The sequence below is a fragment of the Anser anser genome (genome assembly GCF_964211835.1).
Source record: "Anser anser genome assembly, chromosome: 11".
In the NCBI taxonomy this organism is placed as follows: Eukaryota; Metazoa; Chordata; class Aves; order Anseriformes; family Anatidae; genus Anser; species Anser anser.
In genome coordinates, this window is record NC_139732.1 from 10,433,258 (window position 1) to 10,460,811 (window position 27,554).

General features: G+C 42.0%; 1 protein-coding gene across 3 annotated transcripts; it reads right to left on the reverse strand.

Moving 5' to 3' along the window:
* Positions 1 to 127: 127 nt before the first annotated feature.
* On the reverse strand, positions 128 to 26,675 carry MBTPS1 (membrane bound transcription factor peptidase, site 1). 3 transcript variants are annotated; one of them, XM_083851703.1, is made up of 23 exons: positions 26,540 to 26,675; positions 24,192 to 24,684; positions 22,400 to 22,657; positions 21,794 to 21,997; positions 21,338 to 21,448; positions 20,002 to 20,111; positions 19,508 to 19,624; positions 19,350 to 19,417; positions 18,214 to 18,316; positions 17,278 to 17,429; positions 16,099 to 16,260; positions 15,367 to 15,511; positions 14,101 to 14,289; positions 13,388 to 13,560; positions 12,317 to 12,432; positions 9,599 to 9,755; positions 8,597 to 8,721; positions 7,499 to 7,576; positions 4,951 to 5,091; positions 3,153 to 3,284; positions 2,747 to 2,873; positions 1,971 to 2,101; positions 128 to 948 (listed from the first exon to the last, which is right to left on the reverse strand). In XM_083851703.1, exons 2-23 carry the CDS (start codon positions 24,376 to 24,378, stop codon positions 752 to 754), a joined length of 3,183 nt encoding a protein of 1,060 aa, XP_083707829.1. In that variant the 5' UTR covers positions 24,379 to 24,684; positions 26,540 to 26,675; the 3' UTR covers positions 128 to 751. The 3 variants fall into 3 exon arrangements, with proteins under 3 accessions (XP_083707829.1, XP_083707827.1, XP_083707828.1); XM_083851701.1 differs by having other exon boundaries at positions 26,486 to 26,554; XM_083851702.1 differs by lacking the exon at positions 26,540 to 26,675 and adding an exon at positions 26,077 to 26,100.
* Positions 26,676 to 27,554: the final 879 nt, after the last annotated feature.

Sequence of the window (27,554 nt, forward strand, 5' to 3'; positions counted from 1 at the left end):
CCCCTGGTGAACATTTCTTTTAAGGATAAAGATATGGGGGGAGAAGTAGACACATGAAAGTTTTCTCTACTAACGAGCCTGCTCCCTCTGACTGACAGTGGAAAGAAAAGCCACGTTACACGTTGTCTCAGCTTCATATAGATAACATATTTATTGAAAATCTGTTTCACCAACAATGGTGAAATCATGACCAAAAATTACAAAACATCATGGTAGTTGGCTTTATAAAAATAAACTGCAGGACTATGTCTCACCGATTTGTACTAGTCTCTCCTGCCCCCTCCCTCCTTTACCAATGTAAGTTGCACTCTTCAGCGTTAGAGCATTCTAGAAAATTGCATCCCATCCAAAAAATGCACTTGCGTTCCCTTAGCAGAGGTTCTTAAAGTGACTCTTCCCCCCGCCCTCCCCAACAATAAATATAGAAAATAGCCTCTAAACAAATAAATTTTAGTTTGGTCAGCTTACAAAAAAAAGGTCCATTTTCCCCCTCGTGGGTTATGTAGTGACTAAGCAGCCTTTTAAACAGGATTCAAGTCTTTGGTGGGTTTGGCTGCTTAAAGCTGCAGTTTTATGTACAGATGATCAACTGAGGTCCTGTTATTTTCTCTCCAGAAACCAAAGACTATGAGATGATGTCAGATGCGTAGCGCCAGCATGGTCACCGCATTCGCTGCACCTTCGCCGGGAGTAACCGACCATCCAGGAAAGCAACTGGTAGAAGGAGGTCATCTTTGGCAAGAGAGAGCTTTCACACAGAAGGCGTCTTTGGTGGATGAACCTGTTGCATAAGCTGCGGTCGCTTCACTCGCGGTTTCCGTCTCTTTGGCCTACTCTTCGCTTTGTTGATCTGCACCACAAAGAACGCCAGAACCACCATGGCACCAAGGAAAGCAAAGACTGGAATGGTCTGTCCTACGTCCTGGTTGTACCGTCCGGGCATTATACCTAGAAAGGCAGAGAGGTTGGGAAGTGACAAGCGACCACAGGAGCTGCAACTTCTTAGCAGCATTAACGCTATCTAGCAAAGTGATCCGATGGCAGTTCTTACTCCAAGACAAAACAGCCATAATCAGATTACATTTCAGACAGGAAGATTAACAACTGCAGACCAATTAGCGAAAATAAGACAGGATGCTAACTAACTTAACAGAAAAGCACCAGCATTTCCACCTTGACCTACTTGGGAACATCAAAGCATAACCCCGATTTCCCCTGCAACAACCACCTTCTGTTCTGCATTAGAAGAGAGAAGAGATGCAAGCACTTGGATCTTTACCACTAAATGTTTCCTATAAATGCCATCAAACCCTCAAGCCATGAGAAAAGGGATTTTGTTTTGCTCCAGAGACTGCACGTGCATGCAGCGAGGACAAGCCCTTCCTTTTTAAAAGCACCATTTGGTCACACAGCTCGGGCTGGGAAAAGAGCATGCGTGAGGCTTTCAGACAGCTTCCAGCTGGGCTCACGGTGCCGAGCTGATACGGAGAGCACCATTACACTGAAAGCTGTTTCAAGTGCTCTACATCATTTGTTAGCCTAACACCTTCCCCAAAGCACCGTTCAGGAAAAACCCTTCTGGACTCTGCTTTTGCATCTGTGCACTCACAGACGGAATTTTAATTAGGAGGTTTTGTATTACCGGGCCACAGCGCCCAAGGATGGAGCTGCTGCCGCCTACCACAGGTCTGAACAGCACCGAAATAAGCCTGGACTGGCCAAAAAACACCCAGCAAAATCTTCCTCCCTGTATGCCATATGACTCCTTTCGAATAAACTATTCAGATGTAAAAATATTTCTCTCTGGCTCCATCAGTCAGTCTCTTACAACACAACCATATTCATATTCGCGTGATTTTCACAACTGAAAAAGAAAACGTGTCCTCCCTCGGTGTGCTCAGTGTGTGTTTGTTTTAAAGCCTGTATAAAAAGCAAGCAAAACAACATCGTTCCAGCTTTTCAACCCTTACCTCCAGGAATGTCCCATGCTCCACTTTCACCAGGGGACAAAGGTCTCACTTGGGGTCGGTTCTGTCGAAAACTGGGCAGGGCCACTTTATCAAGGTCAATTGATAGCAACTTCTGATGTTTCCAAAGGTTGCTAAAAGAAATTCAAAGACAGATGTCTGCACACTTATTTCAGTAGCACAAGGAACTTTATAGAAACATGTATAGAAACCTTGCTGAAACCTGCATGTTACTCACTAATTCAGACCCAAACCACAATCCTGTCCATTCTTTAGGTTTTGCAGCTTGCAGGCCTCCAAAGTTCACTGCAGATGTCACAGGGACACACTTAGATCAACAACTATTTCCAGCAATTCTTTCTTGCACACAGACTACCAAAAGCTACCATTAGGAGCTCAGCAGACAAGCAAGCTGACGCATTTGCTTTTGAGTGACTGGCAAAAAAATACACCACAAGGCAGAGTTCGGCTAGCTGTCCAAGAAAGTGCTTCAGAAAACTATTTCAAAAGCACGTGGTGATGATGTATTCACGCAAGCCCTTCAAGTTGGGATCGCTCAATCATAACAATGTGTTGACCTGTGAAGCTATTTTTAAAATCCGTCGGTTTCGTACAATACAGTGTAACCATCAGGTGAGTCAGAATTACTCACTGAGGAGGCATTCATCATCATTTCCTCTCTACAATCTGGTGTTTCTCTAGGAAAGGAATTCCAGCTGTCCATTGCAAAAGCAGACGGAACAAATGACTTTTCTGCCGAACTTGGAAGCAAGACAAACCTGGGAGCAGTTTCATTCAAAGGCTGTGGTTTGGCCCAGGAGAGGTGAGGACAAGCAGGAAGGGAACGGGGCTTAGGGTCTCCCAGGTGAGCCTCGAGCACCTTTGAGTATCGATGCAGATGGTTACCTGCGATTCACAGTAGAGACAAACTGGGTTACCAAGAGACTGGGAGGATAAGAGAGTTCCCAACATTTCCCTCTGCCTAACCAGAGCTGCTGTAAAGCCAGGAGCTCTTTTTTTTTTTTTTTTTTTAGACTCACAGCTAACTCTCACAGTTAGAATTACAGAGCTCACCCCAAGCTGGCCTTACTGGCATGTAAATTCAAGGGTCTGCCTTGGTCTGCCTCAAATTCCACCCTGACACCCCATCAGGTGCTGGCTCTGCTTGGTAAATAAGGCTCTCACCTTCCATCCGCTCCGGGAGAGAGGCACCCACTCCTGATGGCGGTCGCTGGCGGTTTTCGGAATGGCTGAGACTTGGCGGCGTCACCCCGTAGGAGGTGTACTGCAGGAGGGAATCCAGGAGCCAAAAGCAATCTGTGGATTTCACAGCCCCAAGCCCCAGCACAAAACAGGCATTATGCTACACTTCAAATGGCTTATCTTTCTGTTAAACAGGGTATGGTGGCATTCAGAAGCACAAGGAATTTCTCATTCTCGTTATTCTCCTTTTGAAGTTCTAAGCCTGATTTTGGAAAGATGCAACTTTCAAGCCCTCCTCCTCCACCACTACACAAACACAAAATTAATATGTTCAGTCTGAAAATATCTTCTTGTCTTGTGTACCAAATCAGGCTCTTTTGGGGAGAAAGTCGTAAAATGACAGGTCTTAAATATGGGAATTCCAGTTTGGACAGAGCCACCCAAGCCACTGCAAAAAATTATGAGTTTTTTTCAGTAGAAACACAGGGAGCTCTAGGCTTCTGATATTACTTCTATAAGGGAAAGAAAAGCAACTTTTTTTTTTTTTAAGATGACATAATAAATACCTTGCAAAGAAAATTAAAAACAAGGCTTTTTTTTTTCTCCCCAGTGGAAAGTTCTGACTCACTTGCTTTCCCAAGCTTAAAAAAAAAAATAAACAGGAAGGGGAGAAGTTCTGGCTACATTCCAGCTGAAGGAAAAGCAGTACCGACAAAAGCTGTTGGTTTCCAGCCTGTTGTGGACCACATCACAACATACTTCATCATGGTTTTCCTTTGCACTTCAACAACGTATGAAACCTTGTGTTGATTCCCTCCTGAATTACTGCTGCCTTAAGCCAGAGCTACCTCTAATGCACGTGTACTCTACCTGGTTAACACCATGGTCCCCTGAAATTTCCATTTTCAGGAGCGGGACAATGTCTTTCCAGCCATTTCCACCACAGAGCAAAGCTACTTTTCTGAGAACTTCTCAACCCAGGGAAAAGTTGGCTGGGAATGGGAATTAATCTTCATAATCCTGGTGTCCCTTAAACTTTCACCTTTGATTGTTAAAGAGGTCAATCAGATTTTAAGGATTTATATTCACAAATGCTAGGAATTTACCTCAGTTAAAGCTACTGATGTCTCTGCAGGAGGCACAGCTCGTGGTTCACAACTCAAAAGCTAACTTTAAAGGATTTTTTTAGAGCCTCTTTAGAGCCTTCCACTTTTTCCTTGCTTCACAGGTCACACTGAATTTAACAGCATTAGGAGGTCACAGAGCATTACTCTATTACTTAATTTAAAGCTGCACAAGAGGCGCCGATGTGTTGGTGTTATGGCAAGTCACTGGAAGCCATCCAAAGACAGACAAGGAGAAACCAGAAAAACTTTAAAGAAAATGTTTGGAAAAGAGAAAAATGAGCTAAAGATGGAAAGCTCACTTTGGCAGTAAGTTACTTTAAACGCTAATAAATTAGGCAAGGGATGGAAGCCCAATATTTTAAAGTATCAGTGACAAAGACCTAAATATCTATATATCTATATATATATATATATATATCTATACATATATATATGTGTATGTGTGTGTGTGTATGTATATATATGGGGCACTCTAGTTACAATTGCACCTGACAGCATTTTCAGTAGAGTTCCACAGAAATGAAGTTAAATCTCACATAGGAATGTTTAGAGATTCCCTAGAAAGCAGCTGTTTCTAGGGGGAGCTGTAAGAAACCCGCTGGACACTTGCTAGCTTAAGAGAATAATTCCTTCTGCGTGTCAAACGTACACACCTTTCTGTCGATGGCTGTCATCCAAGCAATTAGAGTCGCCATACAGAACAATTCTGCCACCACCTTCAGAAGGAACTTGGTAAAGTCCCAAAATAGGGACATTTTCAATTACAGCAGTCTCCTGTTTTAAAACTTCAAGACCTAAGACAAAGCACAAAGGAATTTCAGAGCCTGCAAAACAACGTCAAGTTATCTACAGATCAACACAGTCTACACCGTAAACTTACAAATGCAGCCATGCCTGTCTTCTTGTCACAGATTTATGCAAAATGTTTTTAAAAAACAAACAGACATGGTGTTAAGATAAAAATCAAACTGCTGCAAGACCCTGATTGTGAAGTTTTCTACTGATATCAATGTTTTCCTTCTTTGGTGCAGAAGCAAAAAAAAAAAAAACCATCAGATCCTGGAAGAACTTCAACAGTCTCAAATCAAAAATCCTAGTATTTTCAGCAACAAGTTTTAAATCAAACTGATCTACCTTAAAAATCACGTTATATTGTTTTAGTCCCGCAGAAGTCTACAGAACCTGGTAGCTTAAAAATCAGCTGTCACAATGCATACTGCTCTTTGCCAACATACTGCTGTCATGCCTACTTTCTCCTACAAGAAAGCCTACTACGGAACAAAAAAAGAGAATAGGGAAGTTCCATGAAACGCGACATCTGTCTCTCTGCAAGCAGCAGCTGCAAGACGAGGGCTTTGACTGAACTCATTTAAATCAGCAGTTCAGGAGAAGCCCATCTTAAAGACTGCTGGGCTTGCATCTCTCTGCAACTCTGCAGTATCCACTTCCCTCATACTTCACCTGCTCAGCTTTCAATTCAGGAACAAATAAAAGTATTGTTTAGTGAGGATACATATGCCAAAAGAAAAAAAAGGTAACACGAATTTTCCCAACCTTGCCTCTACTGCAACCTTCGGCAAACTTCACTCCCTCCTCACCCCAGCTGCTCTTTGAATTGGCAGGTAGAGCCAGGTTTTGTTACATCCAGCCCTGCCAGGGTTCAGAGATAAGCCTTTTCTGAAACACTTGCACCAATATTACAAAGAGCAATTTGGAAGTATCACTGAAAAGCCTGCATCCAAAAGCACTGCGCATGACTGAACAAACTGGCAACTTCAAACACGTTTGCAAAATATTTACAATTTTAATCAGTGAATGAAAAACATGGAAAAAAGCAACCAAAGGAAGGTATCATGGCATGAATGGATACATGCAGCAAAACCCAGAGGACACGTGGCTGTAAATCTGCCCTTTGCATCTTACAAATCTGTCCAATTGTTTTTATCTCCAGTGAACTTGAAGGCTGCCATAAACAGCAAGAAAGAAAATGCCCCGATTCATGAAGATACCAAAATAAAGTCTGTAGAAAACTGATTTTTAGGCTGAAATGCTTCCCACCTCTAACACTCATTTCAAAAACAAAGTAAGATGACCAATCTCAAAGTACTTGAGTCAACTGTTTAGTCTCCTTTACTTTAGATGCTGCCTTCAGAGAACAGAAGCAAACATAGAGCTCTTTTGTTTCATGAATTGAAATGAGAAGGATTCAGAGAAAACAGGTGCAGCAGGCTACCTGTCAAATGCTGTCTCCCTCCTCCTCTCATACAGAAATACCTAAGCCATCAGCACAGAGCATTTCAGGGGTACCACCTGCTCTCCCAAAGGCTGACATGGATGAGCTCCTTACTGCTCCAGAAAATTTCTCTAGTAAGTAATCACATGTGCCTACTGCACACTAAGTCACCCAAAACTGCAGTGCACTTCCTCATCTCCTCTGACAGCTGCTGACTTGTAGCAGAAGCTATGCACACACTTCTGCTCCCACACACAAATCCTCTACATACGTAGACACAAACCTGACCCATGAAATCATTAAGAGTCCTGGTCAGCTAGTCCTACACAGCACTTCCTAAAGGCTCTTAAAAACAGGTCTTTGTCGCCTGCTGCTGTTACAGCTCTGAATTAGTACCTCATAAATTCAAAGGTATTACGATAAAACTTAAGAGAATGGATGTGCACAGGGAACAGATCACTCTGGTCTGAAAGCACAGGCTTTCTGTGTGCCTAAGATGTTTCCCTTGTGAGAGTCTAGTAGGCAAAACTCCGCCTAACAAAATCCTCCTTACCTATACCCTTAGGTCATTACAGCTACCGTAACACACAAACCAATTTTGGCAATGATTAGATTAATTCTGTGTACAAATATATTTCGGTATCACTTGCAAGTTGTGAAAAACATGGACAAGGAACACAATCTCCTCCCCTAAAGCCACACACACGTGCAGATGTGTTTACATACAGCAAAAAGACTGCACATATACACTTGAATACTGCTGTACTATATAAAAACTGTGTATACACAGTCACGTTGCAGCTTCCTTTAGATATCCAACTGCACATTTCACACAAAAGGCTGGGTATTTTTTCATTTCAATGCATTTTTCACTCCACAGTTTTTACACCTTTAGGCTTTGTAACTTTGCTCTGCACTGACTAACAAGTTCTACTTAAAATGCAGAGAAAAGACAAGGAAAAGCATACCTTGATCTTTAAAAGTCTGTGCAATTACGATGCCATCTTCTGGAAACTTTGCAATACTGCATCCTGATGCATAATTCACTGAAAGACATCACAAAATTGCATTTACAGACTAGAAGTGACGCTTCCCCCTTCCCACCTAATTCAGTGAGCTGGCAAAACAAGCACAGAAGAAAATATTTCCAGGAACATTTAACATTTATCCGAATTTGTGTATTTTGACCAATACATATAGATAAGGCATTTATTTCTAAGTGCACGTTTTCCAGGTTCACCTCTACATACTGCTTTCAAGCTTTTCCATTTATGAGACTGACACTGCCCTTTTTTAAACTGAAAAGCTTCATCAAATGCAGTAGCTTGCACTAAGAGTCATTATTTATAGAGAGAACCTGTCTCCTTCAGTCAGTGCTGGGGAATGTACAGAGCCCCGTGCCTTCTCTTTTCACATACACATTCCAAATGAACCGGTTGGAAGGCAGAGATTTAGAAACAAAGCATGAAAACAAGTGACTTGGTCAGAAAAAAAAAATATAATAAAGACTGGCTAGACCTAGAAAGTCTGAAAGCAATCAGGTCATGGACCTGTGCCCTAACCACGAAGTCTGAACTTGGAACTAGTAAAACACACTCATTTCGGGCTACTTCAGGGAAATCAGTTCAAAAGATCATGAGAACAGGAATTTACAAAGCTTCTCAAGATGCTTTGACGCACATCTAAATTGGAGTATCCCAAGGAAAGACTCCCAATTGATTTTCTTCCTCCAAAATCTAAGATTTCCACTTAACTGCAAAACTAAAACTCTGACTAAACCAAAGGCTTCATCTTGGCAAGCAGTATTTATAGTACAGACAAATACAGACGCCCCAAGAATACCCTTCACCTGGAATTCAACCATAAACTCAGGACATTTGTTATCTTGTCTGAAAATTTATTAGATGCAGGAAACGATCACGTAAGCATGTTTATCAGACTCTGTTCACTCAATTTCAGAGCAGTTCCCTCGACTCTCACTCAAGCTGATCCTCACAGAAACTTATTTTCCAAACAACCAACGTACTGTTGACAGCCTGTTTTAGGCAAGGGACTCCAGTACTCACTTTCATGGTTTGCCAGGGTAAAGTCGCCTTCGTACAGCCCATCGCTGAAGGCCATGTTCCAGACAGACAGCAGGTCATTGAGAGCTGGTATGTTAGCACCTCCAGTATCAGGCATCCACCACTGTCTATAAAAATAAGTTTAACACAGTGAATTAGTATAAAGAAGGTACTCCCAGAGTCTGTATTACGAAAAATCAAGTCTCTCCACATGTAGACTTTTTCAAGTCACTAAAATAATGCGCTCAAAACTCTCAAAGCCTCATTTAACTCCGGGGCACGTGAGCGGCTGTCTCTCTGACACCTATGATTCTGAGCAGAAGTAAAGTAACATTAATGTTGTAAAGCTCTCACTACATTCCAGTTCCATAGAAAACTTTGTTTTGCTACAAAGAAATTCAGTCTTAGGTTTGTTGTTTGGCTATGATGAGGCAGAAGTCAAGTCATGTCATTTGCTTCTAGCTTTTTCTAATGAAGCAGTGTTACTTGCTCCCAAGCTGCAGAAAGATCTTTCTATCTTAACATAAAACAGGCTGAAACTACACTAATTAGAAGGGTCTTTACCACCACCGTTGATATTAATTTATTTTCCCTTTATAAAGTACACTGGAATAATTTCAACATTGGTTGCACATCCCAGTGATACAGTCCGCAAGCTACATTTCTTTCTAATTCTGCTCTTCAAAGTGAAAGCCTCTCAATTTTTCTTTGCCACTCTCCAATTTTTTACTTCTTTCTATTGTACATGTTTTCCTGGTCTTTAAAATAAGATTACATTACCAAGGGTGGTTTCAGGATCATGGTAAAATAGGAATATATTCTCCTTAAGCTCTGCAGCTTAAGGTCAGTTTTGCTCTTGAGATAGTCCCTTCTTAGAGGCAGCTCAAGAAGTGCTGCAGGTACTAAGGCACACTGTATCCCATTTGGGGTTTTTAGGACAGTTATGCCCGTAAAACACCAGTTCTATGACACTGTATTTCCTACAGAAATTAAAGAAAGAGCTACCTTGTGTTTTCATCATAAAACTTGACTTTTCTCATCACAGATGTGTTGTACCAGTCACTGAACACTATAAGCGAAAGGCCGTTATCAACATCCCTCCTCAGCTTGGTGATCTCTTCAGGAAAATACTCTTCCTCGCTGTCCACCATCAGTAAAGTCCCTGCGTGTAAAACAAAAAGCAGAGTTCACCAGCCTGTTCCTTGTCATGTTATCAGCATTAACACAACCCATGCAAAAATTAACTCTAGTAGATATTTTGCACAACCGTCTCTGCATGACTGAAAAGCACAAATAGGAAAAAAATACTTTATTCCCTGAAAATATGGTTGTGCTTTTACATTACTCCTAAATATTAACCCATTTTGCTTCTTCACTTTCTGATTGTTCGGAGAGGTGGTAGAATCTCCATCCTCAGACACAACACAAACCTCAGCAGGACGATACCCTGAGCGATCTGATTAAGTCCTGTGGTCCTTGCAACCCAGCCAATTCTGCAAATCCAGGCAGTCTGTGTTTAGAAAGCCTTCTGATAAAGGTCCTGCAAAAACCAGGTTAAGGATCTGGATGACAGGCCAGTGTGCACCCTCAGCAAGTTTGCACACAATAGAAATTAAAGAGAAGTGATAGATGGGCCACAGTGTTAAGCTGCTCCACGGAGGGACCTTGACAGGCTGGAGAAGTGAGATGGCAGGAACCTCACACAGCTCAATGTAGGGAAATGCAAAGTCCTGCGCCTTGGAAGGAATGATCCCATACACCGGTACCTGTATGGGCTGACCCTCTGGGATGCTGCTGTGCAGAGAAGGACCTGGGAGACCTACTGGGTAACAAATGGAGCGTGAGCCACTGATGCACCTTTGTGGCAAAGACCAACAGCATTGTAAGCTGAATTAGGAAGAACACCACCAGCAGGCTGAGGGTGGTTCTTCCCTCTGCCCAGCAGTGAGTGGTCAGACAGTTCTGGGGTGCTGCATCCAGTAAGACAGGCACGGACATGCAGAGAAAGAGCTGGGATTGTTTAGGCTTGAGAAGAGAAGGCTCCTGAAGAATCTTACTGACGTGTATAAATAAATGTCTGATGGGAGGGAGCAAAGGAGATAAAGCCAGGCTATTCTCAGTGGTGGCCAGTGAAAGGCAAGTGGCAATGGGTGCAAACTGAAATACAGGAAACCCCATTTAAACATAAGAAAACTGGAATGGGTTGCCCAGAGAAGTCATGAGGTCTCCATCCTCAGAGATGCTCAAAACCTGGCTGGACATGGTCCTCAGAAACCTGCTCTGAGTAAGGGATTGGACTAGATATCTCTACTGAACCCTTGCAACCTCAGCTATCCTGCCATTGCACACTAACAACAACATTCATGTTCAGAGGGGCCAACAAATGCCAGGATCACACAAAGTCCTGCTGTCTCTTCTAATTCCAAAGCAGCATCATTCAACATGGGTTGCAAGATTGGAAGAGATGTCTCTGCTTCATCAAGTCTATTCCCCTGCAAGCGCACCTGTCATGTAACTATTTATAAACAGATTTAGACTGTTTCTGAACCACATTATTTACCCCCCACTGCTTCTACTGCAGAGCTTCACCAGAGTTGTCATTAGAAGACTTCTATTTCAGCCATTTCCTCATTTCATTTACCAAATTTATTCCACCTGCATATTTCTGTTTCATTTCCTCTCCTTAAGTGCTTTCTCCTTCACCTCTACCTACTTGCATTTTTCAGGCACAGAAAGCACTCACCTCCCACCTTAGTCTATTTTGGCAATCTAAAAGCCAACATCTCCTAGCTTCTCCGATCTCCTAAGGAGAAACATGAGCTGTAGCTGACAAATCTGCGAATGCAAAGCAGACCTGCCCTTGTGGTGCCCTGTCAGCAATAAATCTAGAGGTCTAAGAGCAAACTATTTTATTATGCTTTTAAGGGCTACCACTTCTGTCTCCAATTGCACATCTGCTGAGCTCAAAAAACAAACAGTACAGCATTTGTTGAAGAATCAAGAAAAACAGAAGATCACTAGACCACATTTCCAGAACTAAAAAACTGTCAGGAAAATGCACCCTCACTTTACGATCCACTGGAGAAAAACCCCAGACCAAAAAAAGAAGATGGCCTTATCGGAGCCTGTCAGGGTTAACTAGAAGGGCATACTGAAGCAGAAAAGACCGTGGACAGCTCAGTTTGTCTCCTGCCTAGCAAATCTATCAAACCTCCAAATCAAACACAGAAGAAATGAACCACACTGATCTGCTAGCACACAGGGTTGTAGAGAATACTCTTCCCCCTGTTTTATCTATCCACAAAGACCAAAGTTTCAAAATGCCACTGCTGAGAAAACAGAATGGACACTTTCAATTTGAGTCTGCATTCACCCGTGCTTCATTCTGACTGTGCAAAGATCTTCTGGCAAATTCAGTTCTACTTCTGTGGGACTGAATACAGAGGGGCTTTTAACCTACTCAGAGGTGGGTTTTCCTTCTTGTTTTTTCAAGATAAGGATACAGAACCGCACTAATTCTACTATACTCCCAAGCAAGCTTCGGCAGCGACACTTTGCACCATTTAGTATCAGCATATAAATAACAGATACACCCACTGTTGTAATATTTTTCTATCTAGCATTTTATCTCAGGTCCCCACAACATTTTTGGTCTTCTAAGACACAGGCCATTTTAGGAAGACGTTAACAGTGCTGAGAACAAGGCAATTAGCACACACTTACCATACTGACTTGCATCAAAACATGTAAATGGAGAACCAAGAACTTCAACAAAGTAACCCATGCTTCTTAGGTGCTGGTACATGTCCCTGAAGTTTGTGTGGATATGGTCTCCGTTCCTTAGGACAAGAGAAAAGACTGTTGAAGACATTTTAATTTGGCATAGAGGAATCTGATTTACATCCTGTAATTACAGATTACTTCCTAGTTTCCTTTCTGAAAGGTCCATTTTTTTCCAAGGATAACCAGTGGTTTTCCAAGTACCATCCCTTCTTTGCAAACTTTTTCTACAAGTGACACTGGTTCTGAGTGCTATGAAGATAGGTAACACAGTCAAAGCCAGAGACTGAGAACATCCCTTACAAAGCACAGTTCTGTATATTTGCAGCACGTCACAGAGGAACACTGCTGCATTAAAACCAGATCCACTTCACAGGTCTTCCTCCTCGAAGAGCCAATAAGAGCAGTTTCAACCACTAACTGGAAGAAGCACACAGGACAACCTGTAAATAATTGCTGAACCTCAGCAGAGAAGTTCCTAGACAACAGGTCAGCCATTCCTTGCCTCAGTCTTTCTAATTTCTCTTTTTTTTTTTTTTTTGATAAGTGAAAAAAAAAAGCAGCTAATAAAGTGTCTCCCTCAGTTCCATGGGAGAAATCACAGAATCATCATAGAATGACTCGGTTTGGAAGGGACCTTGAAGATCATCCAGTTTCAAACCCCTGCCATGGTCAGGGATGCTACCCACCAGATCAGGTTGCCCAAGGCCCCATCCATCCTGGCCTTGATGGACTGAGGACAGGAAGGAACTGTGCCTTGAAAACAAACCAAAAAAAACCAGGAAAACAAAACAAAACAGTGTTTTAAATGGGTATTTCAAAAGGTTTTCATTTCATATGAAACAAAAACCATAGAGAACAACAACAAAAACCTGCACAAAAAAGCATGCAGAATGTAAGAGATTTTCATGGCACTCTGAAAAAGGCCAGGGGCCTCTGGCATTCAGTGAAGTTACTCTCTATCATTAATACACAATCAAGAAATACTGATTTAATAGAAGCTGAGATAAATACCAATCCAACGGATCATTCTTCATCCTCAAATTATCCCTGGGGAAGTATCCTGGTGGATAACGGAGATTATGATATTGATCCCAAAGGACTCGCTTGCTACGAGGCGGAGTAGGAATAATCTTCACTTTTATTGGAAGCTTCACCGTTGAAGTCTGCTCTGCACCGTTCTTAGACTGAAGGACAGAACAAACCACAGTGAAACTCATTTCCCCCACTTAAACATTCACCAGTTAACTGTGGAGTGTAAAAGACTGAAAAAACAGAAGTATCAAGTCTATTTTTAGTAACCAGTACCAGCTTTGGAAACCAAGAGCTGATGTTTGCCTTGCATTACCGTTGTGTGTTTTCTGCACTCAGCTGCTTATATTTCTGCTCAGAAGGTAAAGTACCTGAAATACCTTACAACTGTCATTTGATTTAAACCTTCAAAACCTTAAAATCTTCTCAGGAAGTTCTCAGGAACTTAAGGATGGTTCTGTGAGAAAGACACTTAAGCTGTCTCTTTTTCAAAACATTTTACTTAGAATTCATATTAAAAAATGACATTAAGAAGACCATTATTTGTACTCGTCAATTCCTTGAGCCCAATTTAACTTACGCGTCAAATTACAGGACCAGAGTAATCCCATAAAAATAAGGTATCTGTATATTGTGAAGCAGCTTTAATAATTAACACCACTTCACCCCCCCACCCAAAAAAACACAGAACTCACTTTATTTTCTGCAGGAGATGATACTGTGATCATAACGTGACCTTGAGCGATGCCTTCCCAAGATGCTGCTTTCTTCGCTACCGAGATAGAAATTGCTAAGTATCCAGACCAAGGCCACAACACAGGGGAATAGGAGAAAGCCACTTCAATATTATCCCCATTTTGCGGGAGGTAGGGCTGCCAGTCTGGCTGTGAAATGAAGACAGGACACTGTTAAAACAGTATTTGAAGTCACTAATTTCTGTACACACAGCCCTCCTCCTCTGCCCACAGGAATAACCCATCTTAGCTTTTCTGAAGATAATGCCAAATTACAAGAAGTTCACAAAGCCAAAAAGATACATATTGTGCCAACAAATTAACCTAGTCGTGACAGCCTTCATGATCCAGAGCGTACACCTTTCAGAGACATGACCCTAAGCATCTCTATGGACAGCATGCTAAGTGCACCCAATTTAATGTTTTGAGGTCCTGTGCAAAAAGGTACTGGCAAAGACATGAACTTTCCTTTCTGTAACAAAACGGGTTATGACTAAGAGATTCAAGCAGATCACACTGGGTGTGCCTGAACATTACAATTAGCTAACGATGTTGGATAAGAGCTTCTATACCCTTTAGTGTAAAGCTCAAATCTAAAACAGACCTCAGGATACACACTAATATGTTGAAATTAAGCTCATTTATATTGGCTGGAGTTTTGAGATACGGGCCTTCTGTAACTTGGGACAAGTTACATATCTCTTCTATAGTTAACCTTACTTAAAGCTTAATCAAAAAAAAGTTTAATCCTCTCTTTTCAACCAACGTGTTCAGCAATACTGGTATAAAATAACAGATCTTGCAGCAGGCCTTGATAACCCAACACATTTAGGTCATTTTGACCACATAACAGGCACAATTAATAACATCAGGATCCTTTACTGAGATTTCTTATGCTCCAGACCAAAGAGATGAGGAAAGAATATCCAGAAGATCTTAATTGCTATCAGAACACAAAGAAATCTCTAAGTGGAATCAATCCAAACTGGTTTTACGGAGACAAAGCACTACACACCCCCGAAACCTGCTGCTGGAAAATCTGCAGATAGTTCATGGTGACAAGTCTTACTAATCTGGGTGCGTCCTTTAAAAACAAACACTCTGCATCTCTTGCTCTCACCAGTAAGAAAGGTTACTTGTTCTATCAAATGTATAGCTAAAATAGTCCTTTCTGGGAAACTTTTAGTAACGTTAATAGTCAGGACTTGGAACAACGTTGACTCTTACCTTGTCCACAATTCTCCCAGTGACTCCCATGCCATTAAGGATAGTAACATTAACAATGGTTGGCATCCCTCCGTAATATATGGGCTGAGAACAATAGGGCCACATGTAGGGACATTCTGTCAAGTCAATATAGCTTGGACTCAAACTAAAAGCAAAAAGAGAGGAGGCAAAATTTAAAAAAAACACTATGAGGTACAGGCTGCTATACAAAACTGATGTATGAGAAAATTACAGATAAAACATGCCAGTCACAGTAACTGTTTCAAGCACTCATCTCACTTCCCAAATATGTCCCAGAATCTTCCTTTCCCCTCTATTTTTATTTATTTATTTATTTAAGTTTCGTGGTGTTTTTTTTCTCCACAAAGCAAAAGAAACTTTTCAGCAGTGAGAACATTCTCATTCTGGAAAACTAAAATTTGACTACTGTTCCATTTTGTTCTAGGTGGCATTCGTAACATCTGAGAGCTTAAATTGAGCCTAGAAGAGAAAGTACATTTAGCTTTCAAAGACACTTCAAGCCCCTACACTGCTCTAACTTGAGTAGAAAACAGTGACTTTTTATCCCCTCTCCTGTCAAAATCCATGCTTCAGGATTACGTAAGATCTATGCAAGTTCTCTGTTGCATAAGCACAGATTGCTTAACTGAATTACAGGCATATCACCTGCTCTCTTAACAGAAATATAGCAGATTATAGTATATTGTTGATTAATTGAGGATTAGAATTAACCTGGCCTGTGGTTTATAGCTGTTGAGGATCTGATAAGCTCTCAGGAGATCCAACTTGCCATGTCCTTGTTCAAACATGTTGACTCCAGGAAGTCTCCGTGCCGACGCAATAAGTGCCTGCTTCATACTTGCTGGATTCACCATTTCACGCTTCTGAACTGTGCTGAAATAGGAAACAACAGATCACATTAGGTGGCCTTTATTATTCTAATTTCTTGCTTGTCTTGCTTACTGTTCTGCCTTAAGCTGTCATTTCATTTAAAGCAAATGCAAACAAAAATTAGGTTGTTGTGAACATCTACAGTTTCTACTTGTCCATTATTAATTGATTTCCCACTGGCATTGCTGAAGATGAAAATAGAAGTGACAATTTTCTGACAGATTTCTCTTGAAAACCAGTATTACATCAATTTTTTTCCTTACAATGTGCTCCATAACCAGCAGTCATCATAACCAGGGTAGTATTTTTATATGCTAAATACAATATTCTGAAAATCCAAGCCTCTGTAACTGGCAACTTGCTGGGATCTTCCTCTGCATAGCTCTTTCAGGGGTGGGAGGTAGGCAGAAATAGCTTTGTTGTCTAAAGAAAAATGCATCATTTTACAGAGGAAATACAATGATTACTTCAGATTTTGGACATAAGAGTTCTTTATTTGAAAAACTCTTCTCTCATCTTTAGGTAGTAACAGTGACAAGTACAAAGTAGAGACTTGCAACTCCTATCTTCCTCTTAAATTCTTCCACGCGCAACAGATAACTTACGCAATCGGATAATAACCATAAAAGCCCATACAATAAAATTTACAAGTATTTAGATAGCTACCTGCTGTAGGTGCCTCTTTTGAGTAGCTTTTCTTCTACACAAGTGACAAAAGCAATTCAAAATGATCAAACACGTAACAAATTTACTTTGTAAAACTGCTCTCCCTAATTATATTTTCAAGTATGTAATTATTATTCAAAACAGGCCCAGGAAGGTTAGAGCCAATCAGAGAAGGTAATGCCTCAGGGAGCAGACCACCAATTCTACCCCTTGAGATTGGTTTTTTTTTTTTCTAAATGTAAAAGCAATTTGGTTTCATTTGGTGGGTTTAAGTTTGTTTTTTGTTTGTTTGTTTGTTTTTTAAATGACCCTCCTGTATTGGAATCTTTTAAGGGACTCTTATTTAAGCCTTACCTTACTAACAAGGTAACAGCTCCTGCTACTACGGGAGACGCTACGCTTGTCCCAGAGAGAGAGCGGCATCCGCCTTTCATACCAGAACCTCTCACACCAGAGCCATAGGTAACAATATCAGGCTTCACTCTACCATAACCTCCAGGCAGCTCCTGTGAAAAGAGTACAGATGGATTGGTGCCCTAATACATTAGGAACACTGCTTGCTTCATTTGGGCATTTAAACTAACTAATGGAGGTAATTCAGCAGTAAAACGATTTACTAGATCAGCTACAGTTCAGCATAAGAGAATGTCATCTAACACTTAAAGAAGGGCTCAAACTGTGTGGCAAATCCTCAACCCAGGAAAGGGACGTCAACATTACTGCCAGATCCTCCAGTATCTGAGCTGAGCATGAAACTACCAACTAAATGATAACCATGTTGCTACCTGGCTAATGAGAAGCAGCACAAACAGAAAATAATACGTAATAGTGTCCTTAATCAAGATCACAAAGCAACCTCATCTGAAATCATGTGTGTGGTACCAGTCACCCCAGTTCAACGGTCAACTGCAAGCGGAAAGGATATGAAATAAGCACAATGTTACACGTAGCACCAGGGAAGCCTAGGATTTAAGAAAAAGAGCCGGCTGGCCTTCATTTCTGCAGTGACTTGTCCTCACTGGGATTCAGAAGGCACCGGGCATTTTAGAAATACATATCAGAAATGTCAAAAGCGGCCAACATTAATGATGAGTACTCCCAGACAGAGTATAAAGCTTCTTGCTTCAGGTCTTACATCATTCTCTTACAAGTCCTAGCTTCCATGAAATCTTTTATCACTGTTCACTCCACACACACCAGCTGCATGAGATTACCCCTCTGAAAAAGGCTCCCTTTTGAAAGCACTTATTTTGGTTGCATATGTGGCTGGCCACAGTTAAAGTATCTTACCCAAGTAGTCATTCCCCGAGATGAAAAGCGAGCTATATTGTCTTCAAAGTCAATGCCGCCTACTCCAATCACATCCATCTGGTCAGCTGGGTTATTCAGAGTCCTAGAACAAGTTGGGAGTTAGCAAGACAATAATAAGAAAAAAAAACACACTACCACAGCCATAAATTTATACAGATAGAGGGCACGTTGCCATCAGATTTTTGTCAGGCCTTCTTTCTATCTAAACTGCACAGAAACGAATTTTGGTCCTGCCTAAGACAGTTATGCTCTATCACTAAAAGCAACTTCACAAGCACTTAATAACTCACATGTAACTTACACCAAACCATATATCTTCAAGACAAAAAAAATAAATCTGTTTTTAGGCATCTATTTTAGAAATACACTACAAATAATTCTTGCTTGATCCTTCTGTGTTCTTTAAGCCTGAGATCTGTTCTCAAAGATGTCTGCTTCTACTACTGCGGCAGTACCAGTTGGAAGCCCTGCTGTTCTTTTACTAACTTCTCACTGTCTGAATGAAAAATATTCACCTAAGTAATTCACGAATGTATTACTAATGCAAATAACAGAGAGAGACATGGGAATCTACCTTCGGTCACTTTCTATGAACAGATTACAACAAAAAGGAGGAGAGAAAACCCTCCAGAACAAGCACAACTACTTCCAGAACCACTTAAGAACATATTTGCCTTTTTTTCCTCTTGCCATGGGCAGGGATGCCACCCGCTAACTCAAGTTGCCCAGAGTCCCATCCAACCCGGCTTTGAACACCCCCAGGGATGGGGCATCCACAACCCCTCTGCGCAGCCTGTTTCAGTGCCTCACCACCCTCTGGGTTAAGAATTTCCTCCTAACACCTAATTCCTCTCCCCTCTTTTAGTTTAAGACCATTCCGCCTTGTCCTACCCACGTCAGAAGTTGCTCGCCATCTTTTTTATAAGCCCCCTTTAAGTACTGAAAGGCTGCAGTGAGGTCTCTCCAGAGCCTTCTCGTCTCTGAGCTAAACCACCTCATCTCTCTCTGCCTTTCTTCACAGGTGCTCCAGCCCTCTGATCATTTTCATTGCCCTCCTCTGGACCAGCTCTAACAGATCCTTGCCCACCAGAACCCAAGTGATCACTGAAACCTACCCATACAGAGGGCCGTCGTTGCCAATAGCAGAGACCATGATCACGTTGTTGGCAGTCAGTTCCCATACCTACAAACAAACAGCATTTACAACAACAAGGCTCTGCCTCCAAAAAGACTTTTTGAACAAACTGAAAAGACTCGGTTTCCTCATGCTAACCTTGTCAACAAATGGATGATCCATGAAGTCTGGCCCACCAATACTTAGATTCAGTACATCTATCTTCTTTAAAATTGCATAATTAAAGGCATCCAGAAACCAAGATGTATATGAGACCTGCATAAGAAGAAAACAAAAGCTGTCATTGGAAAATCCAGTGATTCCATAAGGATACAGACTTCCGAAAGATAAAGTGAAACAACACAAAGAAAGCACAAAACTAACAGTGGTTTCCTAGTATTTCTAGTGCTCAATATATTTATATTTTCAACACGAAAAAGATGAGACTGTAACACATTATTTCTGAAAAATGTACCAGACTTGAAAACTCTAAGACATCTTGTAGTAAGCTTCTTTAAAAAAAATATATATCCTTCCCACTTAACAAAGAAAATTTATCAATATTTACAAGTACTTGCAGTATTCCCAAAAGAAAGGATTAAAACAGCAATTATCTTTAAAGGTAGAAATTAAAACACTTGTAGAGTAGCTACCTGGTTATTGGTGAACACTCTAAAGATGTGCAGTTCTGCATTTGGAGCAAATCCCTGGCATTCTCTCATGCTGGCTATCACGCCTGCTACAAAAGTCCCGTGGCCTAAACCTATCACAGACAGAAGGGAACAAAATAAGATGTTAGAAGATAAAACATTTCCTTTTTATGGATTGTCATTGTTAAACACCACCTATACTATAAATCACATTGATCCAACAGACTTCACAACAAACTGTTAACGCTGGGTTCAATCCTCATCTTCTTAAATTGCATTTTGCTATTGAGTTCAGAGGGTCCAAGATTTCCAGGTGATGAAACCTGGAGCAATGCACACTCCACAGTCTATTCCTAGTCCTAATTGCTATCAACGACATCAGGAGCCACACAAGGGAATCATGACAGATTATTTTGGCAAATGCTAGTCATGAGGCTAGCATGCGCTTATGTAAACTTCTTAAAAGATATTTATCCTGCCTCTGTAATAATCATATTTGGTTAAGGGTGAAAAATATGACAAGAAAACATTTTTTCCTCTCCTGAAAAAATAACGTGTTTTTTCTTTAGGGGAATGCCTGCTCTATATTTACAAGCTCAAAAGCTGCCTGTACAGCAACCATCTGGCCACAGCACTATGAGGAAGTGTGACCAAAAGCAGGTGCCACGATGCAAAGAAATACTGTGCTTAATAAAACCATGGAGGTGCACAGAACACTGAGCAAGATACGCATACACATTGAATTCTGATTGTCAGTGAGTCAGCTGGCAATTTAATGCACAGACCATATGAAATGAATAAACTGTGAAAGCACACGGTCAGAGCAAGTTAGGGCCAACACATGAAAAAGGAACACAAATATAATGCAGAAAATAAAAAGTTATTTGGAATGTCAACAGCTATGAGCCAGCATAGCATTTGTCAATGAAAACTATATAGACTAGAAAAAAATACAGATCGCAAATCTTGAATTAGTTTCAGACTGCACAGTAAAGAAGGAAAATACTCCCCTCCTAAGTATGGAAATACATATGCACTGTGAAACAGCAGAATACAGTGTTTTCTTCCCCTGACATTTTCCAAAACCTATGATGAAAAACCACATATGATTAAAGGAGGCACACGCAACACCCTCCTGGAATCTTAATGCTATTTGTTGAATTTGGCAAGAGTACAAAGCACTCAGGATACTGAAAAATTAAGCTTAAAATCTCAAGATATATAGTTTCGACAGATGTTAACAGATGTTTTGCCACCACAGCAGCAACAGCAGCTTTGCAATGCGAAATAGCACACATCACGTTCAGGAAGGGTCTCCCAGCTGTGCACAGTAACTCACCGTCATCCAATGTTCTCTCATTCGTCCAGTTTGTTCTCTCCTTTACATTTTTGAAATGGGGATGCTTCTCACTCAGCCCAGTGTCAAATACAGCTACTCTTACGCCAGCACCTAATAAACGAAAAGGATTGTTTGTTTTTTTTTTAATTCAGCTTCCTAACAAATGTGTTCTGCCAAGTGAATGAATACTTTCATGTTTAATCTGCACGTTTACTCTTACTCCATTGCAGAAATTGAGCCACAGATCATAAAACACGACTACTTCCTCGTAAGAACAGTACACACACACACACACGAGCGCTCTGTAAGCATATAGGGCACCTCAAAACAAAGCATTGCTCAACCTTTCCGGAACTGGCACCCAACAAGATTAATACTTATCAGCCAATTAGCATTTCCTTGCGCTTCACTTGCTTCTCAAAGGAAGTTATTCTAAACCAACAAACGATGGCATACCCGTATAACCCATTTGCCAGAGGACATCCGCCTGCAGAGTCTGAGCAACTTGGCGCGGGATAGCTCTCAACAAACGCCTGCTCGAATGGCGACCTGTAGCGTGCCAGAAGCCAGAACCTAAAGAAAGACTTGCTCTTCTCAAGGGACGAGACGACTGCCATTTTTGAGTCCATCTGGTTTCATTGCAGTGCAACACAGGATCAGCTATATAGAATTCAGACAAGGAAAAAAAAAACCAGAAAAGTATGAGGAAAAACACAGGATTTGCTGTTTATGCAAATATCCACATCACATTGTTACAGATTTTTTTTTCTAGATACATTAATGGTGTCAAAGTGAAAGCTTCCATTTTATCCACTAGGGATATGCTGGTCCATAATGTCTGTTAACTGACTGCTGCAAAAGAAACACTTCTACGTTGGAGATGGGATTCGCTGCCATGCTTTAGGAAAGTTATGGCAAGACCCCAATAATGCATAGGCAAAGGAACAGATTACTCTAAGTTAAAGAAAAACTGTAGGGCGCTTTTCATTTATACAACGCTAAACTAGCAGTCCTAATTTTTTCCACAGCAGATCTCATGCAACCACACATAAAATTACGTACAGTCTGAATATTTGAGCGATCGGAAGACCTTCCGCTGAGGTGTTACTCGCTTGATGTTTGGATGATCTTCCAGTGTCAGAACTCCATCCTTCTGTTTCTCATTGATCTGGATCACTTCAAAATCACTGGGATAGTCACTGGCTGGGTTGTTGCGGGGTACAATCCTCCAGTTCTCGATATCACTGCTTTTTAGTGCACTTGAAATAAACTTACTTCTAGCTTTAGCTGTGAAGTATCCATTAAAAGCCACAATATATTCTGGAACAAGAACACAGATCATCAGAACTGATGTTTAAAGCAGCTTACTTGCACATGCACTTTATAAAGATCTCAATATTTCTTTATCCAGAATTAATAATCACAATTTGAGGCACTTTTTTTTTTTTTTTGCTTTTACAGGTCTGCAATTTATTCATGCACTACGTAAAACTTTTGCATGATGTAATCTGTAAAATATGATAAAGACCTTTGAAAGGAAGGCAGAATTGGAAATAGCACGGAAAGGTGAAACAAGTGGGGTGAGCAGGGGAGAAGGACTGTCACATCCAGCAGTGCAAGATGCCATTTATATCAGCATATCTATTCATATATACGTCGGTTTGATATGCCAATTCAATATGCTTCCTCACATGCATGAATTAAAGTCATCCAGCCTCCACACAGTATTGAGTTTTAGGGGAAATTACTGGCACCACCTATGACTCACACAAAAAACAAAGCTGTCCCCAACAGCCCAGTCCTTGACCTGCATTAGGAACTCGTGGGTGCACCACAGCCCCAGCACACATGGCTACGTTTACCTCAATAAGCCCCTGGCTAACTAATGCACAAGATGTCACTGCTGATATCTTGTGTATGTGTAGGTACATAGCTTTGCTGTGGGCACATTATGGGTACCCGAGGGAATAACCAGACACAGGGTCGAGGGATAAATTAAGGACAACTCAGATACTGACTTCTGATACTGAGTCAAGTGAGTCAGCATGTTACGTGACCCCACAGTTTCAGATACAGCAGAGATGTTGTCCTAAATGGCAGCTGTGCACCCTGCAAGCACTACAAATGATATGAGCTTATTGCTCATCCTTCCTCCACAACCTGCTGCCATTCATACACCACACGTTCATTAAATTCATCCTGCAGTTCTGCAGGCACAGAGCTGCCCATGCCAACAGACTGCATTCTACACCCTGTTATTGTTTGTTCCTCCTGCCTCTTCACTGGCTAGCTTTGTCCAGCCTTGCAGACCTTCCCCAATTCAGCACCCACCTTTGCTCTGCTGCTCCCCTTTGCCCTTTCAGGAGTGGTATCAGCCTTAGTTTGCCTTTCACTGGCTCCCTTTGCACTTATCTTTGCTATTTTCCCACAAATGTACTATCACTTCAGAACTTTTTCTTGACAAACCCACACATTTCTTGTCTTTCTCATTCCTTTGTAGCCCACTTATGGACATGAGAGCCTTAACCACACCACCAAGCGGGTCAAAGTGAACAGCTACTAAGCACACCAAAGTGACCTGACCTGACCAGACCAGAACTGCCCACCTGAGCCTTACCACTCTATTTTCACTTTTAACCTACTCTTTACTTCCCCCCTCTTCCTTTTCATGTTCTTCAAATTTTGTGCCAGGTTAAACCAAGATCCTTTGAAAAAAAAATCTCAATTTGAATGCAGATAATTTAGCAGATCTACTTGTACAGAGTCTCTGAATATTACAATTGCACAAACAACACAGTCCAGTAACATTCACTTGAACTTCACATGGATTTTTTTTAACGCTTAACTCTATTACCATGTTCCACGACTGTTGAAGTGAATTCCACTTTTAGAGTAAGGCGAGAACATCCAGGACATATGTGAGCCTCATGGGAGGAATTCCCTAGTCTGGTACTGAAGTGTTGTTTGCCACAGAGTAAAATAACAACCAGAACAAACCAGATGTTTGCAAACTTCATGGTCATAGAAGAAAATGCTTTCATTCCAAAAATTCCATATAATCAAATCACACTTTTCTTCGTTATAAACTAGTTCATTTTTGTTTCAGTAAACACTGCTTTCACTGTGCTGCTCAACTGGATATTCTTAAAGCTGCGTCCAAAGTAAGTATCGATTTCATGGTCTTTTGAGGTAAAGCCTAATGAACAGGCTCATTTCTTTCTACGCTTCTTCTCCATTTTGTACTAAGAGATGCGGTCACTCGCGATATGGTAGCTGAGTCCTGTACTCCATTGCTGATGGCAAAGTTAACTCCCTAGAAGAACTGGCAAAGTTGTTTGCAAGCCAACCTGCAAGGCAAGGCAAAATAGTTAGGCAACAGGAAAAAGTTAGCTTCAAGTTTGTGTAAACGTATAGCATGGAAATCTCAAAAGATCATTTGGCAGTCAGCATTAGAAATAGCAAGGAAAAAGTTGTGTGTTTCATTTAGCAATTTTTCAAGAACGCTGGAGTCTCTACCTGGCTCGCAACAGAGCATCTGTGAAATACACAGGTATTAACCTGGCAACAGAACAGACAGCAATGACAACCAAACTCTACCACCCTTTGCGTAGGTGGAGTAAGAAGAACAAAATGACACGCAAGGCCCATTAAAAGGAAAAAATAAAAAGCAAAATAAAGTACTAGCACCATAAAAAGCATCCAGAGACTCAAAAAAGCATGGCTTTTTTTTTTTTCCCTTCACATCAGGAATATGGCAGATGAAAGTACTGCTACGGTACATAATTTGACACAAGGAGAATCAGGTTTAAGTTCTATTTCAGGAGCTGGTGAGGACAAGAAATGCTGTTACAGGAAGCAAATCTGCACTCCCTATATTTGAAAAGAGATTATCAGCATGAAAGAAGCCTTTCAAGTTTTCTTGAGGTGCATTACCACAACCTGAGAACATCAGGGCAGAGATCAGAATCGTAGTAATGTGAAGTTAAACACTGGAAGTGTTTTCCACATGGAAGGGAAGCTTCCTCCCTTTGTGTTCCAAAGCAAAAGAAATGTTCAAGAAAATGAAAAAAAAAAAAAAAAGAAAAAAGGTTTCCTAATGTTTAACCAGCAACTGATAATTAAAAAGCCATTAAAATATGAAGGAAGAGAAACATTTTTGTCTGGTCTGCCAGACCACGTGGAAAAGCCACAGAGAACAACACATTCCCGCAGCAACCAGGACTGAAAAGCAGGAACCTTATTAAGGACCTCACACCATTTAGGAGAATAGCGGACCAATCCCAGAACAAATCCTTGAACAAAATGCATCAAGTTTTCACGTGACATCTGGTGCTTCCCTCTTATTTAAAACCCTCAAGTATTTCTTTGTCACAGCAACAGCATTTCCATTTCTTTCCACCTGAGGGATAACACCAGACCAGGCTGCGATCACAAAGTTTTCTCTTCATCCCTAAGCTGAAGGCGGTCACAGGACCCTAACTGCTGAGCTCGGCTGCACTCTGCACACCTTATCACATCGCGGGCTAACAACCCACGCGGCAATAAAACCAAAAATCAACTCCAGAGATGAATAAAATAAAATAAACACAACTATGGCATCCGAGGGAGACCCGAGCGAAGGAGCAGTGCGCTGACAACCCGGAGTGTGTGACTCCCTCGTAACACACAGAGAGCTGGGGATTTGTCCGTGCCCCAGAAGGCAACCCCCGGACCCCAAAAAGCAGCCCCCAGGCACGTACCCCCCAAAAAAAATTTGGGACCCCCAGCGGAGACTGTAGGGGACGGCCGGGCCCGGGGCCGCTCTGCCCGCGGCTCTCTCCGCTATTTACCGCCCGTTACCCCCTGCCCGAGGCCTCGCAGGGAGCAGCAGGGAGCCCCCAGCCCCTGCTGGGGGGCGGAGGCCGGCGTGAGGCACGGGAAGACCCCGGGAGAGCCCCGGCAGCAGCCCCCGGAGCGCGGCTGCGGGCTCCGCAGCGAAGCGGGGGTGCAAGCACCGGGGGGTGCAGGCATCAGGGAGCGCAAACAACAGCTACCCCCAGCCCGGTTACCGCTCGCTCTGAGGGCCCGGCGCTCCCCACACTCATAAAGGAGGCGCAGAGAACGCGGCAGCCCCGCAGGGACCGGCCGCCACCCGCCCGCCGCCCTCACCGTGCCTCCACCGCCGCCCCGGGCCCCGCCGCCGCCATTTTGTGCCCTGTTTACCTCTCGCGAGAGCCCGGCGCATGCGCGGCGCGGGGCCGCTGAGGTGATGCCGCTCCGCCCTCAGAGCTGGGGAGATTTCGGTCGGTTTTGGTTAAAAATTGCCGGGGGGAAAGGGAAAGAGGGGTCCTACCGCCCACCTGCTCCTGGAATACCAGGAGCACACTTTAAGAGGGACCAGCTCGAAGAAGTTCGACGAGCTGAAGAACTCTTCCGTTCTTCTGCCCCCTTTTTTGGTGGGTCAGAGCTTCAAACGGTTAAATTACAAATAGCTGCGGGGCTATGACTTAATAGTGCACGCATTTAATATCCCTGTAGCTTACTAAATGCTCTTAGCTGTATAACATGATTGCTTTTGGGAAGAGGAATTGTAAATACACAAGCTGCGTTCCCTTGCATGTTAAAAAATGAAAGGAGTTGCTGCTCAGCATTACTCCGGAGAACGGTTGTTTGAAAATCAGATTATTCAGATATGACTGAATGGACTTTAACTCCCGTAAAGAAATGTGAAGATATGATACTGTTAATAGGGAGTGACAAAGCCAAACACAAAGGAGAGCAATAGAAGTGTTTTACAGTTTCATAACAGTAAGCCTTTGCTAAAAATAAATGCATTTTTCACCCAGCCTCTTTTAAATCACCTTTCTGAACACGTGTAAGTCATCATTAGGCACACCTAATACATACTTTTGAAACAAACAGCTGTCAGGGCCAGCTGAGTGTGGTCTGCTAACCGGAGATCATGCAGACCAAACACGCTCACGAGTTCCTGCCCTGATCCCTCCCTGCCTGCTCCTGCTCCTTCCCCTTCTTCCCCAAAAAAAGGAGTACTCTGGGTTGCAGGAGCACAACAGGAACAAATGTCAAGGGAGAGAGCTCCTTTGATACAAAAAATTACAGTTGTACAGTAAACCAACAATCATTTTTCTTCTCTTGCAATGCAGCAGCTATACTGGGTACCTCAACAGAGCACTCACAGTTATGAAAGGGGGGGCTAGTTTCACTGTATTAAGAATCA

Excerpts from the sequence above, each read along its gene's own strand:
- MBTPS1 (XM_083851703.1), bottom strand. The coding sequence starts at position 24,378 with ATGAAAGCATTTTCTTCTATGACCATGAAGTTTGCAAACATCTGGTTT. Across the intron at positions 20,112-21,337 it reads TGAGAGAACATTGGATGACG|GTTTAGGCCACGGGACTTTT; the intron begins GTGAGTTACTGT and ends TGTCTGTGATAG. Across the intron at positions 19,625-20,001 it reads GAGTGTTCACCAATAACCAG|GTCTCATATACATCTTGGTT; the intron begins GTAGCTACTCTA and ends CTTCTTATGCAG.